Source organism: Colias philodice, chromosome 19, assembly GCF_061535455.1.
Source record: "Colias philodice isolate Cphi_HAF_F1 chromosome 19, ilColPhil1 Martin Lab GWU primary, whole genome shotgun sequence".
NCBI lineage: Eukaryota > Metazoa > Arthropoda > Insecta > Lepidoptera > Pieridae > Colias > Colias philodice.
In genome coordinates this window covers 6,751,851-6,771,305 of record NC_143104.1, presented here as the reverse complement: position 1 = coordinate 6,771,305, position 19,455 = coordinate 6,751,851, and the positions used below count along the sequence as shown (strand labels likewise).

The window sequence follows — 19,455 nt, the reverse complement described above, 5'->3', positions numbered from 1 at the left end:
TACTATTTTAGCTGTCATATTATATCGTTAAACATTTTAATATAACGATAGATTTCATATTATTTTACCCTCCTTTTACACCGTAAACCAGCAGGTACGGTACAACTTGTTAACTTAAACTTTGCAATTGTACTAAAAAAGCTGACAGCTTTTAAAAAACCAGCCGCGCACTTCACAGCATTAAACATAAAAGCCTGCAAGTATCAAGACACTCCAATCGCGCGAAGGCGGCTACACTCGGCGCGTAGGCCAAGTCGTACCTGCGTTAGTCCGCCGTCCTCAGTGCTCGGCGACCCGACCTGCGAACAACCCGCACGCGCCCTTACACAGTGTGCCAGTGACCATGCATGTGCTAGCCACTATACTCCTAGCTTACCTCGCGAACGAGGTGCGAGCCGTCATACGGACGCCCCTGGAAGCCTTCCGACCTTCGGGAGAGATCCACATACGCAGACCCGACAAACTACCCTTCCTGCCGCACAGAAGAACTATGCAGCAGAAAAGCGGCCTGAGGATTCTGTATCAGACAGGCGTAAGTATTGTATGTGACACGAATTTAACATTATTATATTGTGAAGCTCAATTTTGGACACTTTCCAACGTCACTTGATCTACGTTTTCACTCGTAGTGAATATGCATGATACTAGAACGATCTTTCCTTGATTGCCTGTATCTCGACGGATGTTTAAGTTTATCGCAGTTTTCTAATACAGTGTATCATTTGTATAATAATAATTAAATGCATTAACGTGTCGCAAGGTGACAGATTTTCAAAATTATGTATGTACTTAAAAATTCTTAGAAAGATTGCTTTCTAATTCATTTAGAGACTTTTACAAAAAAATGAAATCAGTGTGTGTGTTTTTGCAAATGCATCATGTAAAAATATACCTCAGAAAAAATAATTAATTTAGTATGTGACAAAAAACATAAATTAAGATTTAGGAGGCCTGATATGAATTGGCGGGAAAAGAACAAATCATAGTTTCATAGTAAGTTTTTGAAAGTTAGCCTAACTTTTCTGTACATAAAACTATAGAACAACACCATAATCAATAGTTGAAAAACCATTTTAAGTCTTTATGAATAGTTCTCTGAATTCACTATCCTAATTTACCGAATACTTATGTAGTTGAAAAGCTTAAACGAAATTTAAAATGTAGACAGCTTACACGCGAATAACAAATTAACTAAACCAAAATAGAAAACTAAAAATAATCTAGGTTCTACATTACCTTAATGTCTTTAGGCGCTATTTAAGTAAATTGAAGGCGTTTTATTTGCAATGTTATTTTTGGATCTTGTTCTAACTTCTGTCGACATTTTTTGGCATGTTTATTTATTTTAAAGAATGTTTAAATATATCGCATTTATAATTATTTTACAGTAGGTATTTATCAATTTGATTGAGAAATGAACTGTAATTACTATTAAATAATTAAAAGTAAATTATTATCGTCTAATGTCCTCCATATCTGTAATAAAAGCATTTACAATCCTCATTTATAACGCTATATTCTTTATTAGCATCAATAAATCTCACACAAATAATCTATTAAACATTCCACTCCATTCTAGTAGTAACTATCGCGATCGTTTTATCTTACTCAGAAGTCCACTCTATAAAGCCTCTTGGAAATAAACTAAAGGAAATTCTTCAAATTCGTGCGAGCTTCTTCCAAGAGTTTGAGGAAACATCTGCTGCTCTTTGGGATACGTGGATTCGTCATGCGATGGTGTATGTGAGATTCCAGGAATACGCCTACAATTAGACCAATTAAAACCTCTATTGACCTTGCAAACGCCAAGCCCCGTGTAATTGAACGGCAAGGAAAACGATTATCATACGAAATACACCAAATTAAATTAGATACATTTACATTGAACCGAATTATAAAACGAAATTAAACTGTCACCAATTTCCTTCGAGCGGCCATGCGATCGACCGCAATAATTACATTGACTTTAATAAAAATAGAAAAGGAGTCACGGATATCAAGTTTTGTAAGTCATATTTTAAAAACAACGTTAATCATATTATTATGCCTAATTTTAAAGTCGATTCAAGAAGATAATCGTTCTAAGCTGTAAGTAATTGCGTGTATTCGAAAAGCGATGTAGCTTTGGTTGTGTTCGTGGTGTAAAATGAGCTGTGTTATTTGTGCATTAGAATTGATAATGGGTTGAAGTTTTGTGCGTTTTTAAGGATGAATTTAAAGATAGTGTATCGTACACGCTTGCGTAGGAGCATGCGTAACGCCGGTAGCGGCAGGTGTTCATTCACTCATTCTTATCTTGACAGCTTTGATGACTTACGATCGAGACTCCGGCCAGTGTGTGCTTTTTGAAAAAAAAACGTATCTTTTTCCCTTTTTATGTCACTGGCTATAAGCCATTCGTAACGGTAACCTTTTCGGTCGTACGTCTCATTGTGGAATGGAATTCAAGAGATATCTCGTTGTTAATTCATATGCAATTCGTGTTTAAATCTTGACAGGCATGAATGGATTGGAAGGTCATATTATGTTGACTTTCATTTATTTTTGTGTACACTTAAATCGAGATATATTTTGCCCTTACGTGATATTAAGTTTAAGACATTGTTAACGTACTTCTTACACGATTGGTAAACTTTTTTAACTTGTCTTGCTCTTTTAATTCGAAATACATATACCTAGATCGTTTTATTGAGAACAACTATCCTCCGAGGATTGAACAAATACTTCATTTAGTTAGAAGGAGGAAACCCGCGGCTCATTGCTTGTTCCTACAAACAAAAGAGTACCTAACATTTGTATACCAAAACCGCAGGAGGGTGGATGGTACTGATCATCCGTTTTGCAACAGAAAACAATTGAGCATTTTGAAGTGTAGCGGCGAGCTTTTTCAAATGTACCGAATACCATTGCTATAATCAAAGAAAAGATACGTTATATTATAACACACTGAAAGCATTGTTAATTGATTGTTTTCACGTTGTCATGGTAACGAAAACGATTTTCAAGATCTACTGCATAGTGCACACTACAAATAATAAGACGGGGATATACACTTTTATCACAAGAATGAAATGTCTATACATATATAGAAAATACAAGTAGGTAGGTAAGCAGCATCAACGTATAACGTACCTACGTCCTACATTCATATAATAAATTAGACATAATCTTTTCTAAAGCATTGAGCCAGAGTGTCAATGTCACATCCTTTTTGGCAGGTGGCGACAGCTTAAATAGGATAATGGATAAGCAATTTTACCATTACCATGATAACAAGCATGTTTGATAGACTAGAGGCCATTCTGTACCGAAATTTAATACTATAATGGACTAGATTTTATTCTTATCCTTGTATAAAATACTATTAATATTATGTTTGTTCAAGGATGTATTAACTTTACACTCAATGGTTTCTATTTTCGTGGATATATTTGTGTTTTCAATAGGTACAATTAACATTATAACTTCTATTTATAAATGTTATAACGATTGAAACCAAGAAGGAAATACTACAGAGTCTCCAGAATATACATAGTATCATATTATAACACTGCTAGGTAATAACATATCGCTAAAACTATTCTCCAATCCAAAGTCAAATCAAACATCACTTAAATCATAGCCAAGTCGCATCGCACATCAATTAAAGTCGTTTAATTAGTCGAAATGAAATCGTAATTTCCATGTGTCGTATAAATATCCGATAGGATGACAAGAAAGACGGAGGCGGACATAACGGCGGTCGCGCAAACACCCGCCGGACGCAGTGGAAAAAATATTTAATGCATAAAATTATCGCTTTCCACACAAATCGACGCATTTATATATTAATACATAAGCCTGATGATACGTTGGCTGATGCCATTCGAAACATACGGATACTCGTAACAGTAGACATGTATTTTGCATTAATAAACCTGAATGAAATGCCTAGTTTCCGATACATCTGAATGTAGCTCTTTTTGTAGTCGACATTAATATTAATACCTATCAATGCTGTTGTTTCAACTTAAACATGATATTATTTGGAGCTTCATTATAATATTTAAAATGGTTTTCACGTTTTTATATTATTTTTAGTTTATTTATATCATTTGATTTTTTATGGGCTAGTATACCTAAGGAAATCGAAAAACTATTTTTTATACAAACATGTATGACATAGCAGGCAAACCTAAAGAAAAAGTGCACATGCATTTTTCTCAAGTCAATTTGTATATTTGCAAAACAATGCAACCCAAGTACAAATCAGCCATTTAGAACACGTGATATTGACACTAAAATGTTATTTAAGACGAAATTGGAAGTCACAATAAATAAACGCAACCGTATAAAATGTCGTGCGTTTGAACACACTCAGTTAACTTATGCAATGAACCGAATAGCCATTGCTGCCTACGTGATTGAATCTATGGGGAAAACGCCTTATTTGGCACCACCGCACATTACGGAAGCTACAGTTTATGTTTAATATTGTGTTCCAACTATTTACATAACATTTACATCCTAGCGGGGGAGGGAACGCGAATCAATGGTACCTACTGCGTGGACTGCGCTCCCAATATAGAAGTTGTAATGATAAGAATTTACTCAGAGATACGTTTGTCTTCTGCGTTTAAACGTTGAAATTCACGAAACATATCTATACTCTACTCGAGTTTATCGAGAAATGCGACCAGCTTTCTTCAATGAAATAATTCCTTACTGCGTTAACTTTTACGTTCGTAACTGCCCTTGATATATTTACAAGTACGAGTTCTTACACAATAACTGGAAGCGGTTATGCGACATTTCATTCACTATTCGCGGAACAAATTGCGAGATTGTGTTAAATAAATTGTAGGTATAATAGTATAACAATTAAGGCTTCTTCATGGATGGAGAGATTCGAAGACACGAGTCAACAAAGAAAAGTGAAGGTAAAAAGCGACCTCAAGGGCGAGATCGAGTCACGTAAGGCGGGGATACAATGTTAGGAATGTTGTCCAAATGTTAGCCGCCTTGCTAACATAGATAATCATTTGTATACACCTATACTATTCGTTGGTATACTTTTATGTGCGTGGTTTTGTTTTATGGAACGCGTGCAGAAACATTTCACGAAAGGGAAGGGCAGAAAATTTTATCTGATAAAGTCAAATTTATAACAAACGTGAGTAAAGGATGAAACAATTATTAAACAAACATTTAACATACAAATTCATGCCTTTCTTTCGTGACCTATTAAAATCAGAATTGTAAAAGCTCATTTTAAATTTACGATAAAATATTTCAACTATATTCTCATACTATTGGATGTTCAATAGAAATATTAATTTTACCGATGCAGCTTAGTGAACTGTCCTTATGAACACAGTATAAGAAAATGTAAAGAAAAAGATCCAATAAGAGAACTGAGGTCGGGCACCTGCGTTACGCGACAAAAAATCTAATCTTTTTTGTTATCACAGTTCGAAAATAAACAAATCGACACGAGGGACCGGAAAGTTTTGATTTAATACGTTTTTACGTCCTATTATGTTTATTCGTTCTGGTTTTATAATTTCTTTTTTGGAATCGTCTCGTATATGAGGGATTGGAAATGCGGTTTGGTTATTTTGTTTTTTTACGTAGCTCTAATACATAATAGTATTTACGAATTCGTAATTGAAGTAGCGTGTTCAATTGTGACGTGCCTACAGCGCAAGCTTAACAACCCATATTTCATACACTTCTATAATGTAAGTCCTAACAAATTCATATCAATAACTGAAGACATATCTCCGTGCTGCCGTCAACAAAATTTCGTCGTCTTTATGCTCATCCCTTTCAATGTGGCACACTTGAGCGTCGGAATGGGGTCCCCGTCTAAAGAGACACGTGCGTTATCAATACCCTCCGGATGCCGGCACAATAGTGTACGATGGCACCTTTGAAAGCCCGTCTGTACTGCGGGTTCTGTCTAGTGTTACTACTGTACTCTTCGAAGATTCTTAATATCTATATGTGTATTGTGTATATGTGCACGTTTACATTGTAAGGAGATTTAATTTTGTATGTTGGTAATGGCTATCCATTACCAACATATAAGACCAGACTATTCTCACTAACTTCTCACTAAGCTTTTGAAATTTGTTACACGAGTGATATTCTTTCTGAGTTGTATGGGTTGTATTTTATTTTTTAATTTTACTCCTACGGATGCATAGTATTAATTGGAATTATTATAGTGGTATGAAATGCCCATATCTAAAACTAAAACTTTCTTTAGGTACTGACGTCGCAAGATCGTCGGTGATGTTTCTTATGAACGTTGGTTTAGAAGTCTTTAATTCGTTTTACACATCACTCATAAATCCAATAAACCTTGCATAGCATGAATAAATCCCACAAATAATTCAACTGATTAGTCAACCTACGGCCGTTTTAATCATTGTGATTAAAACGCAGGGCGTACTGACTACACAAGCTCACGTATATGTTAGTATACTAAGTATCGATGTTATTCCTGGTTATTGGACACCTAGCGCATACAATGAGGCTACGCGAGACGCTAATGCGAGCTAATTGAGGCGCGTGTGTGCGTTGCGCGCTTCCGGCGCCGTTGATGTCTTTTCAACGAACGTTGCTTGTGCGTGTTATATGCCAATGCAAAAGCTTTTATTTGTTAATTATTTTGTAATTGTTTGGCTTTAATTACAATAACGTGTACTCGTTAAGGTTCAAATCAAAACGCTAATTTAGTCCTTATAATCCGTAGCAGATACAATTTACATGTGAACAGAAATTTGAATGCGAGTAAAAGTCAGCTAAAATAGTATGACAAAATATGCATCGTCTATTTACTTAATAATTTTAGAGCAAGAATAGTTGTTATTAAACAGGGCAGAAGGCGGTAAATTATCCATAACATTGTTCCATAATTTTTAGGTAAGTTGCAATATTATTCGTTCATATAAAGTAAAATAGATGTGGAAAATATCTGTGCCATGGACTGCAGCGTGACTCATTGTTTTATAATCAATACTCTAAACATGTAATATACCTTTTTTTTTTTTTTTTTTTATAGTGGGGAAATCTTCCAAAGATACCCACGGCCCCCGGGGAAGGAGCCGTGGGTTATGTCGGATTCTTACCGACTAAAACCCCACTGTGTTCCGTCGAGCCGCTTTAATGATGGGGCCGCGGGTATTTGTTGGAATTCTTCCGCGACAACATGTAATATACCTACTACTATTTTTGCATGTTTACAATTAACATCACTCCTTTTATGTTACTTCTATTTTGTATTATTTATTTAAATGATCATAATATGTTTTGAGTAAGCTAATACTACTTAACCGCTCATGCTATATGTATATTATCTGTTTATTTTGTGTTTTCTAGTTTTCTTGCGACTGTATAATAATATCTGAACAAAATATCACAATCATAACTAGTCCATTGAATGAGTCCCTCCAAGGGGGGCCTAGAGTGCGTGAGTTAGTAACGTAAGATGTTTCTTCGGAAACATGTCAAGAGTCCCTAGGTAATAAACATACTAAAACCCCGGGCCACTAGGAGGAGCCCCGGAGTGGGGGGAGGGGGGGAAATGGGTCCATTTTTTCATTTTTCGCTTAAATCTAAAAAACGGTACATGTTACAGAAAAACTTTCAAGGAAAAGTTGACAGGCCATAAAATTATCTACAAGTTGTATCTCAATCATTTTTTCCTATATCCTACCGTTTCTTAGTTATACGCAGTAAAACATGATTTTGGCTCAAACAATTTCCACATCAATCGATCAAAAAATATTTCTTTCTTCCAAAAAACTCAAATATGCAACTTATGACCGGTACTGATAGATTGCTCTTAATTTGGTCTATAACTGGTAAAATAAACACATTCCTCCATGGAAGCCTTTAGGAGGAATCGATTGTCAAAATATTATATTAGGGTAGTTTGAGTTACTGAACTTGATCTTTTTATTTTTTTCTTCCAAAAAACTCAAAAGTGCAACTTGTGACCGGTACAGATAGATTGCTCATAATTAGGTCTATCATTGCTAAAAATACCAGATTCCACCACGGAGGCGTTTACGGGGAATTGAATTTTATCAGGGTAGTTACGATACATGAACTTTTTATTTTTTTTCTTCCAAAAAACTCAAAAGTGCAACTTATGACCGGTACAGATAGATTGCTCATAATTAGGTCTATCATTGATAAAAATACCAGATTCCACCATGGAGGCGTTTACGGGGAATTTGAGTTTTATTAGGGTAGTTACGATACTTGAACTTTTTAACTAACTACACTAATAAAATTCAATTCCCCGTAAACGCCTCCATGGTGGAATCTGGTATTTTTATCAATGATAGACCTAATTATGAGCAATCTATCTGTACCGGTCACAAGTTGCACTTTTGAGTTTTTTGGAAGAAAAAAAATAAAAAGTTCATGTATCGTAACTACCCTGATAAAATTCAATTCCCCGTAAACGCCTCCGTGGTGGAATCTGGTATTTTTAGCAATGATAGACCTAATTATGAGCAATCTATCTGTACCGGTCACAAGTTGCACTTTTGAGTTTTTTGGAAGAAAAAAATAAAAAGATCAAGTTCAGTAACTCAAACTACCCTAATATAATATTTTGACAATCGATTCCTCCTAAAGGCTTCCATGGAGGAATGTGTTTATTTTACCAATTATAGACCTAATTAAGAGCAATCTATCAGTACCGGTCACAAGTTGCACTTTTGAGTTTTTTGGAAGAAAAAAATAAAAAGATCAAGTTCAGTAACTCAAACTACCCTAATATAATATTTTGACAATCGATTCCTCCTAAAGGCTTCCATGGAGGAATGTGTTTATTTTACCAATCATAGACCTAATTAAGAGCAATCTATCAGTACTGGTCACAAGTTGCACTTTTGAGTTTTTTTGGAGAAAAAAAATATAAAGTTCAAGTATCGTAACTACCCTAATAAAATTCAATTCCCCGTAAACGCCTCCGTGGTGGAATCTGGTATTTTTATCAATGATAGACCCAATTATGAGCAATCTATCTGTACCGGTCACAAGTTGCACTTTTGAGTTTTTGGAAGAAAAAAATAAAAAGATCAAGTTCAGTAACTCAAACTACCCTAATATAATATTTTGACAATCGATTCCTTCTAAAGGCTTCCATGGAGGAATGTGTTTATTTTACCAGTTATAGACCAAATTAAGAGCAATCTATCAGTACCGGTCACAAGTTGCACATTTGAGTTTTTTGGAAGAAAGAAATATTTTTTGATCGATTGATGTGGAAATTGTTTGAGCCAAAATCATGTTTTACTGCGTATAACTCAGAAACGGTAGGATATAGGAAAAAATGATTGAGATACAACTTGTAGATAATTTTATGGCCTTTCAACTTTTCCTTGAAAGTTTTTCTCTAACATGTACCGTTTTTGAGATTTAAGCGAAAAATGAAAAAATGGACCCATTTCCCCCCTCCCCCCACTCCGGGGCTCCTCCTAGTGGCCCGGGGTTTTAGTATGTTTATTACCTAGGGACTCTTAACATGTTTCCGAAGAAACATCTTACGTTACTAACTCACGCACTCTAGAACTTTTTATTCAATGGACTAAACATAAGTAGGTTATACATGAAAAGCTATTCTCTGCCTCATCGACCAAAAAAAAAACCTACTCTATATTAATTCGCGCTCAAGGCGATGAGGCAACAAAAAGTCGATCTTTGACTAATTACAAATGTAATAAATAAAATATAGCTGCGGGGTTTTTGTCGTTTATTTGTAATACATATCAGCTACCTGAGTTCCCGCGTCCGGCGCCGCGGGCATCGCATACAATTATTGTACTTGATCGATTAATTACAACGTCTAAACAATGTTGTCGTTTAATGATAGGTATTAATATTTAGTGGAGATAATCCCGGCTATCACCGCTTAAAATATCTTCCTATAAAAGATTTCTATCTAGGCATTCAAAGTTCTTTCTGTATTTCGGAACTCGACGCGTGTTGAACAAGGACTATAAGGTTTTCATATTAACCATTAGGCATTAGAAACGAAGATGTGTAATCGTTTCTATTTATAATATAAGAAATACATTTATAAACAAAAGGGGAATTCTGAACAGTTCTGCAGTTTAAAGAAACCTAAGGTACTTGGAACTCAGTCCCATCTAAAAGAAGGTAGATTAGTAGGAGGAATTACGCAAATCTCAAAAGTGAAACCTATTGTATTTTAAGCATAGGTATGCATATGGGCAGTGTTGTTCGACCTTAAAGAAATGTAAATAAATAGAACGTTAAAACAACACTGATTGTTCAGCCTACCACACAAAAAATGGAAGACGGCGGAGGCGTGTGCCCACATAGGGCCGGTACTACAAAGGTTGCAGAAGGTCGTTTGGGCATAGATTAGTATGTATAAGGTTATTTACACACTTGCGACTCAACATATAGTACTATCATATGAACGAAATTTAAATAAAATTTAATGAAATATAACAAAAATTGAACGTAGTGGAAGAGAAATTAATTTATATCCTTTATATAAAAGTTAGAACATGATTAATAACACAGCAATAACTAAGCAATATCGAGCAACGTCGCATCTTGTATGAACAATCTCTTATAATAGGTGCGTCTCGCCACCTGTTCACACCGGATACCTCGCCCCGCGACCCCACAGCTCAATACTTAAGAAAAACACGAACATCTCCAGCGCTGCGCCACTGGAAAAGAAAACCTATTACATTTCACGAAAGCTCATTTTCATCACCGCACAGGTTTAAACGTAAACCTAAACTTCTTAACTGCTCCGAGATTTGCGCTTTGAGAAATGATCTCAATATACGCTTTATGCCTCTGTATTACGGTTCAAATCTTTATGATCGAAAATTTAATTTTCCTCACTAAAGGATGAAATTTATACATGCTCAAAACTGTTGCTCGCGGCCAACGGTCAAGTCACGGGCGCTTCAAACAAATAATACAAAACGTTAAAAAACCTAACAGGCCTACACAAAAACTAATGTAAAACAGTTTAGTGAGACACGCGATAAAATATAATTTGATAACATCATATTATAATGAGTTACAAGCCCCATTATTTGATACCATTTGAATATCTGCTAAATTTGAATAAGTTCTCATCAAATGTATTATTTCGTATAAAACTATTATTAGTTTTACACAAGGAAACGGTATACCGCTAATAGAAAGCAATAAAAATAAAACAATGTTTCGCCCATCTAATTGAATATTCTACGTCGTCTAAATGGTGATTTTCTTACAAACTGCATTAGCATTCCGGCCGACGTGCAAGATCCGTTAAATAAAATTATGTTCACGGCACTACACGAGTACATAACAATTTGTCGTCTATAATTGATTTGTTTATGTTACGTCCATTCGTATAGGCTGTCTTTGTTTTGCATTTTAATCCATTAAACGTTGAATTGGCAGGTGGTTGGGGCGAGTCAACAACCCAACAAAACCATACATTGTGCTCGGCCCGTAAGCTTTTTTTGTTGGCCGTACAAAAGGGCTATATCCGGCTTTTGTAAGATCCATCCAAGGCAGTTTCCGCGAAACACATCGCAATAGAGAAGAAACGGGAAGTGTATCCGGAACAAGTAAAAAAATGTTTTCACGCCTCTAATTTCTGTAGGGCTGTCTAAACCTACAAAATGAAGAATAATAGTTTCGTTCATAAAAGCTCACATTAATTTTACGTGCTAGATAAAAAATAAAATTCACATCATTTATTAACATATGAATCCATATGTCAAACAGCGCACAATAAAAACTAATTTATGACGGTACTTAAAATGCCTATCAAAAATACGTCGAGACAAAAAACACAACAACCATTAAAAGTTATAATAAAGATCTATAATTATTATAAATGGCGTCCGCTCGAACTAGCCCTGAGATATGTTTGCGCAGAAAAAATGTTCCCACAGCCAACAGGTTGCCGAATGGAATGTCTTCCGGACGGAAGTAAGCCTAAGACCGATGGTCCTTAACCACGAAAAAAACCTGAATGGATTCGGAGAGCACATGTTCGTATGTGCCCAGTGAATAATTAAGATTACCATCTTTCGGACGTCATTATAACGATCTCCCTTCTCCCGTCTCCCGTCCAGCCAGCGTTCCTTCAAAGGACGGCAGGTGCAGGACTGCGGGGCGAACACATTTAGAATCTCCCACGCGTTTGAAGACACAGTTTCCTTTGTATTTCAACCTTACAATTCGCCCCGTGCAAAATGTTTACTGCCGCGAGGATTTGCCGATGTATCAATGCAAAACTGATGGATGCGCGTTGAATTTATAAAATGTGTCGAATTGATTGTATATGCATGTCGATTGGGAAGTTTCTTGAATGACCCGCGTTGTGTGCCTTGCGAAATATTCAATTTGATACGCGTTATTCATGAATGAAATATGCGAATTTTTTTTTTTATTTATGGTGCTGATAGCGATGAACTTTCATAGTGTCTTAATCCGTTGAATATAGAATTTTAAAGCTTTTTTATAGTTCTAACTTATACAAGGAAAGATCGTTCAAAATCGCAAATAATTATTAATATTCTTTGTTTATTATTTAAATTTTAGTATTAATGAAATAATCCATTAATTCCAGGTATCAGAGGAGGATCTACCGGACTGTAGAGCGCGGCAAGTGTGCAGTAAAGTGGATCTGTACGATACAACGCAGCCCTGGATCGAGAGGAAATGCCGCTGTTTGGGACACAGGCCGTGTTCTAGGTGAATATCTTATTAAAAAACCTTAATTTTTACTTAGATGTAATTACTAGCATTCATATAAAGTTTAATCTACTAACACAACAGTGACAATAGAGCAATAGCTCATTTGATTGAATTAAAAAACTTAAACGTTATTCTAATCGCATCGATACCTTTCTAGAAATATTTTAGAATCAGTCTAATTATTATTGGTATTGTTAATTGACTATTAAGTAATTCTACGTTCAAAGATAAATTTACATGTTAGTAAGGCAAAGTTCATTGTTTTCAAAATACATATGTTTTACAAATGTCTTTTAGTAATAGCATGTCAATCACAATAAATGTATTCTTTATTTTAAATTAGAATAATCAAAAGCTATTCATATTCAATTCATATGTAGTTTTTAAAAAGATCCGGAAAGCATTATATTACGATTATGTGGCCAACAATATAACGGTGTTAAAGTGGACATTTTACATTTCTAGCCATTACTTATGAGACTAACTACTCCATTAGCGAGTACCGGTATGACAATAAATATAATGAGATAAAATAAGTGAAATAACCCAGTTTTAGATCGGCTTGTCATACCTCCATCCTTGTGCGGACATTCAGTTGCATATTTGGACGACGGCTTTATTTTACAGATTTTATGATAGTTGTTTTATTTTATATTATGTTGCATAATACCGATCAGGGAAATATGTTAGGCGCGGGTCAAACACAAGCGGCGCGGGCGCGGGCGTGCCATAAGCGCACCTCTTGAATCTGTTTTGCACCACATCCTTCTTATACATTTTGTATGAAAGAATTTTGGACAGGCGTCGAGTCGGCACGCCACGGTTGTGCCAAGGTTGCGCCAAGGTTGCGCCTTTCCAAAATTATTTCATACAAAATGCCAATAGCGCACCCGATGCACGCCGGCAGCGCGCCCGCGGCGCGCCGCGCCTCTTGTATATGTCCCGCGCCTTAAGGACAGCATCGATTACCCAGTGCATTTAATTCAACAATAATATACGAATAATTTCAAAATAAACATAAAACATTATCTAATTCATTTCTTTTTAATTTCAGCGACCTATCAGCGGACGACAGCCACACGCTGGCCGACAAGACCACGCTTTACAAAACGTGCGAGCCCGTGAAGCGGTTACCCAAATGCCGATACTTCAAAGACGCCGCATGGACCATATTCTCTTTACCAGACAGTAACGCCACGCAGCAGATTGTCAATTGTCACTGCCCCAAGTCGTCCGTCACGTATCTGTTGAAGAAGCTGCCGTACACGACACCTAGCGGCGAACAAGGGAATCAGTACCAGTTCGCGTGCTCGCCGCAAAGCGTGAGTATTGAGCTTTTATAATTCCACTATACGCCGCTAGATGGCGCTGATATTTTGCGCTTAAATTTTGTTGTATGTTTATTAAAATATTTTTTTGCTGATTTATAATGCGTTTATTTAATCAAATAAAAATAAATATTTATTAGTACCAATTTAAATTTATAAACAGCTTACTAAGAACAAAAAATATCGAGCACTTGACTTAGATATTAATTTGAAATTTCATAATTCCTGAATTAGTTCTGTAACAATAACTTTAAAATTTCTAGTGACTTCAAACTTATTCTAATCATAATTTATATATTACAGAGGCTGAGGTGTTCCCGAAAAGAGCCTTGCCGGCTATTCAGTGCGCGCCGTCGCCACGAACAAATCGACGAAGTTAACGCAAGTACGATATGCCAATGTCCAAGAGATCACACGTGTCCCAAACACCACACAGAGCCTGGTGTACTGCCCGGCGTCACCTACGTAGCAGAGGACATCCGCACGTACCACGGCTACTGCATGCCCGAACCACCGCCCGACACCTACCGATTCGTAGGCGACAAAGACTGAAACGCGCCCCAAACGACTTGTGATCACCTTACAACTTCGCGCTTTCTCACACCTGTTCAGTACAAAATTTTAGGCTATCGCGAAGACGCGTGTATCCTGCTTCTAGTTAGCGATTTCGAACGTTGACTGTTCGGAATATATGGTATTAACAAACGATAACAGGTAACGTTACTAATGAGAGCTAACCTCGTATATTTCTGGCCAGTTTACGCGGACCCATAGACACTATGATGACCTCAGTGTAAATATAAACTTAGTCTCGATATCGGTATTACTTAGGTATTGTTTCTGTTATGTTTTGTAAATAATAATTTTAAGTGTAAGTAATCATTCCAAACGTTTAGTTTAAATTATTTTTTTTCATATTTTAAAACTTGCCATACATACATAGTTGTTGCGAATTTGGTAAGTTAAAATATTTCATGAGGGCGAGGCAGGAATTTTTTGTCCTACTAATATTAGATTTAATCTAGATACACTGTTCATTTTAAAATTTAACTTAATCAAACAGTTGAGATTTTAATAAAAAATACTATTAGGTATTTATACAATTCTATTTTTTATTCGTTAATGTTTGCTTGTGAATTGTGATATACCATGACAGGGTTATTTTAACATTTTGAATGCGAGTCATGAATATAAGTAATTTTATTTTTGTGACAACATCTATGAATAAATGGGCATGAAATGTATCATCTCGCGTATAAAATTTCGTGAATGATATTTATATTTGTGTTAATATTCTGCCCGCCTCTGTGAGATAGTATAACTTTACTCGTAATAAGACTGTTGCTGTGTTTCCATGTCTTCCAAACAAAGACAAATTTTGTTTATTGTGTTTATTTGCGATTGTATGCTGTTTGTGTTAAAGAAATCCATACTTTGGTTATATTTAAAATGCGATTATACACTAGGCATTTTAAAGAATATACTTATATGAATATAGATTGTTCGGTTGTTTTTTATTGAATAAATTTGTGTATCTATGTATGCAATCTTGGCTAGAATCGCATTTATCATGTATTTATGTAAATATGAGAAAAGTGTTAATAAATGTATAATACCGACGGGCGGTATGTCTTCCTTGTTTTATGTATAGAGTATAAGTTAAATTATTGACACAAAAAAGATTAAATGTTTCAATATCATAACTATGTTTTTTATTAATATGTATTAAATATGTTTATCTTCATAGAATTGAACTTGTGTTGTGAAATCAGTTATAAATGACTTTATTTAATTGACATCGAGTTATTAGTGTCTAGCTGAATGTAGTTCAGATTGCATTATTCATTAATTGAATGCACTACAATGTCGCAACATCCGCTCAATCGTTAGATTGAATCAACCGATTCAGAAGATACAGAAAAAAACAATAATTAAATAAACAGTCCAACATTTTTAAGTATGTTTCAAAAGGTACTAAGTTTAAATATTATACAGGCTAATATTATGGTTGTTGTGCAAACATTGTGCCCGTGCCACCCAATAGAATCAAACCTCGACTTTTCGGATTTTCGCTTACGCATAGACTCTACCACGACTCTACAAGACGAACGAAGTTATATTTACCCTCAGTTAGTTGATACATTTTACTCATATCGTTATAGCTTCAGTCCTTTCAATATTCACAGTTCAACGACACTCCTTTAGTAGTCCTGGTCATGTAGTACAATGTTTATCCCACGGTTCGCGCTATTCATATAAATCTTTGCATCGAGTAGTTCGATGTTAGTAACAGCGGATCTCGGGTTTCAAGTCTATTCCCATAGGAAGTGCAATTTAAACGTTTAAAAGAGGTGCAGTATAGTTTAAGTTGGGCAACAATGTAACAAATTAGTTATTTCGTCTTCCATTTTATGTTTATTGGAGGACGTTAAACTACAAGCTTTAACTGACAATAAATAAATGCCAATGATTTATTTATACGTAGGAAGGTGTTGGGTCCTTCTGTTTTATATTTTAGTTACTATGTTTTAAGCACTTAAATCGTACAAACATAAATTCAAGCAATAAGATTATTAGATCAAAGAGAAACAACCGTTATTAATGTATTGACTAGTGAAAGGAAAACTGTCTAACAAATCGTTCTATCTAACTTGCGATCAAAAATACGAGCGATTCTTCTTCAGATTATGTAACATACACTCTCAGTGCACGCAGGCTCTAGCTCACCTGGATTGCCTTGACTTTTAAACCAATTACAATTGCGCTGCGCGTCCATTTCCCGCAAAGAAAGGACATGCCCTGCTCCCGCGCATTACTCCCCGTGGCCAATCATTGATTGCAATCTAATAACGAGGGAAGGGCGAAAAAACTATTCGCTTTCCGTTAATACACGGCCGTAATAGAGTGGTTTGTAATCATCTGTACTTCATAAAAACGCACTTTTCTACACTACTGTACCGTGCGCTACAATTTACGTAAACTTCGCTGTGTGCTGTATAATAAAGCTATTTATTTCTTTGTTGCTTTGATGTAATTACGTATTAAGTGCTTAATTATAAAATTTACTTACAAATTCACTGCGCTAAAAAGCTCTTTATGAAATACGAGGTTAAAGGCGCAGGTGCGTCTAGTTATAAAACCGTAGCGACAAATGAGCCGTAAAGTACCAATAAAAATAATTTTCAGATGTCACAAACCTCGGTGAATGAACCTGAGAAGACATTAATAATTTTAGGCGGCAATTTACCAAAATTCGAAATTCTCATCGAAGTATTGAATATGTACTTCAAATAGTTACGACGAAATATTTTAGTTTAAGGTCCCTACATCGCCCTTAAATTGCGAATGCATTAATTTATTATTATTATATCGGAGTGCATATATTTATCACTTTGCGAAATATATTTAAACTCTGGAAGAAAGAAAAATACCCCAAAAACATATCGTATTTACGTTCAATCATTTTCCAAAAAGCTTGTTATATTGTTATATTAAAAATAATCAACGGTCCTGTTACTACAAGATATAATTCACAGCGACTCACGTTCAACAGCTCTTACAGACGAAATATTACAGTATTATTATAAAATCTAGGTTTCTGGCGACGTTCGTAACAATCGGTACAGTTAGGACACCACGACTTTACTGAATTAAACTGTAATCCCACTAGCATCATTTCAATATTTCGTGATTTTCGTATCAAAACGCCACAGTCGTTATCATTTAACATTCTATAATGGCTCTTATGTCGAACGGGTCAAGAGTTAGTTACGATTAGTGTTTTTATTGAAATTTCAAGCCGTGTTTTCCTCGAAAGCAACATTTTATATTTCCTTATTAAAAAAATATTGTTGGAATGCATCTACATCGGGTCAATATTTATGAATGATATGATCGAATTCGAATAATGAAATAATCATAAAGGATAAAGGAAGAAACCAATCAATCTAATAGAATTAAAAACATACCTATACATTCATAGCATTAAAGTTATTTTCTAACGGAAAAGTAACATTACGAAGCTTCTCCATTAACAGAACAAATATTTGTTTCCCATGACCATACTCTTATAATTTTAATTATAAGTAGGTACTATTTTAGTTATATCTATTTTTCTATAAATTTATTATCCGATTCTTATTAGAAGGTCAAATAATTGAATTAATTTGATCTATAAATAACTAACTGTAAGTCGTGTCCCTCGGTGTTACTTAAGTGAAAAGGTTTGTAAATACCCGGCGGGATTATTGCATTTTCCGGTTTACCGGAAAATGCACCTCGTCTCTTTAGAGTAAAGTGTTTATTAATCAGGGTTTAACTTATGTTTGTTTTAATAAAAGCATTTCAGTACATTATATTCTGTCTGATCACGTTTAAACGAGTGTCGAATGTGTGTGGAATAAATAGTTTAAATTGTAATAACACACAACTAAAATCATACAAGAAACTATAAAACTGCATCACAGTAGAGAAAATAAAAAAGTCATCTAACTTTGCTACTAACTTATACAATCTCGTACAATAACGCACGGTCAACCAATAAACTACATAATATACACATTATGCCGCGCCAAACAAAGACATCAACGGGTTAATTTTCAAGACGTTTGATGGTTTCTACGAAACGGATACGCCGTAAGCAATATGTTTGTGGTGAGAACTGTACGAGTGGAGCGGATTGCGGTTCAAAACTGGGATTCGTTAGCCGAGATTAATATTTAACCCAATTTCTCTTTGATTATTCAAATTCAGTTCCATAGTGCTTGCTCACGTGGAGATTTGTTTTCGTGCATTTTAAATATGAAATGTTTTACTAAAGAGGGCGAAATTTCTTGCTAAATAAGAGTGAGTAGTCCAGGATTCTTGTCCGAGATACAATCGCAACTAACCACCAACGTTATTTTTTTATGCATTGCACTATAAAATGTTTTTAATTTACTTTACTAATTCGAATGTTTCACTATATTTATTATCAGTTCAGTAAGAACAAAAATTTCAACACATTTATGTAAATGGTTATAACTGCAACTACCAGATAGAACTGTCGCTTCCACGGACAAGCCTTCTCGCATAATGTCATCCGTAATAATTTGGACAAAAAAATCTTATCATTTCTCTGTGTAGAGGTAACGCATCCGCAGCATTGTCACCGGTCGAAGCTGTTCACAATGTTCCCACGTATATAAAAAACACATTTACAATCATATAACCTCAACGTTTTGAGTAAATTAAATGCACTTCGAGGAATCCATAAGAACGGAGGCTAGACAACGCAATAAACACGTAGGTAATGCAATCCTTGGGCTTTGAAATATAAAGTGATTACGGGAATGAAATAAAAAAGTATTCCATTAAACGGCAGGCTATGGAGATTGTTTTC

At 35.2% G+C, this 19,455-nt stretch overlaps 3 protein-coding genes across 4 annotated transcripts in view; 1 reads left to right on the top strand and 2 right to left on the bottom strand.

Annotated features, from left to right (window-relative positions):
- The window catches only part of LOC149480005 (uncharacterized), a 340,612-nt gene that overhangs the window by 96,530 nt on the left and 224,627 nt on the right, over positions 1-19,455 (bottom strand). The window lies entirely within an intron of this gene.
- Positions 1-19,455, bottom strand: part of LOC149480010 (elongation factor-like GTPase 1) — a 109,849-nt gene that overhangs the window by 24,138 nt on the left and 66,256 nt on the right. The window lies entirely within an intron of this gene.
- On the top strand, positions 263-15,778 carry aos (protein argos). Of its 2 annotated transcripts, none has more exons than XM_089707123.1 (4): positions 263-541; positions 12,620-12,744; positions 13,802-14,069; positions 14,379-15,778. In XM_089707123.1, the coding sequence occupies exons 1-4, from the start codon at positions 344-346 to the stop codon at positions 14,625-14,627; spliced, it is 840 nt and encodes a 279-aa protein (XP_089563249.1). In that variant the 5' UTR covers positions 263-343; the 3' UTR covers positions 14,628-15,778. The 2 variants fall into 2 exon arrangements, with proteins under 2 accessions (XP_089563249.1, XP_089563250.1); XM_089707124.1 differs by having other exon boundaries at positions 264-532.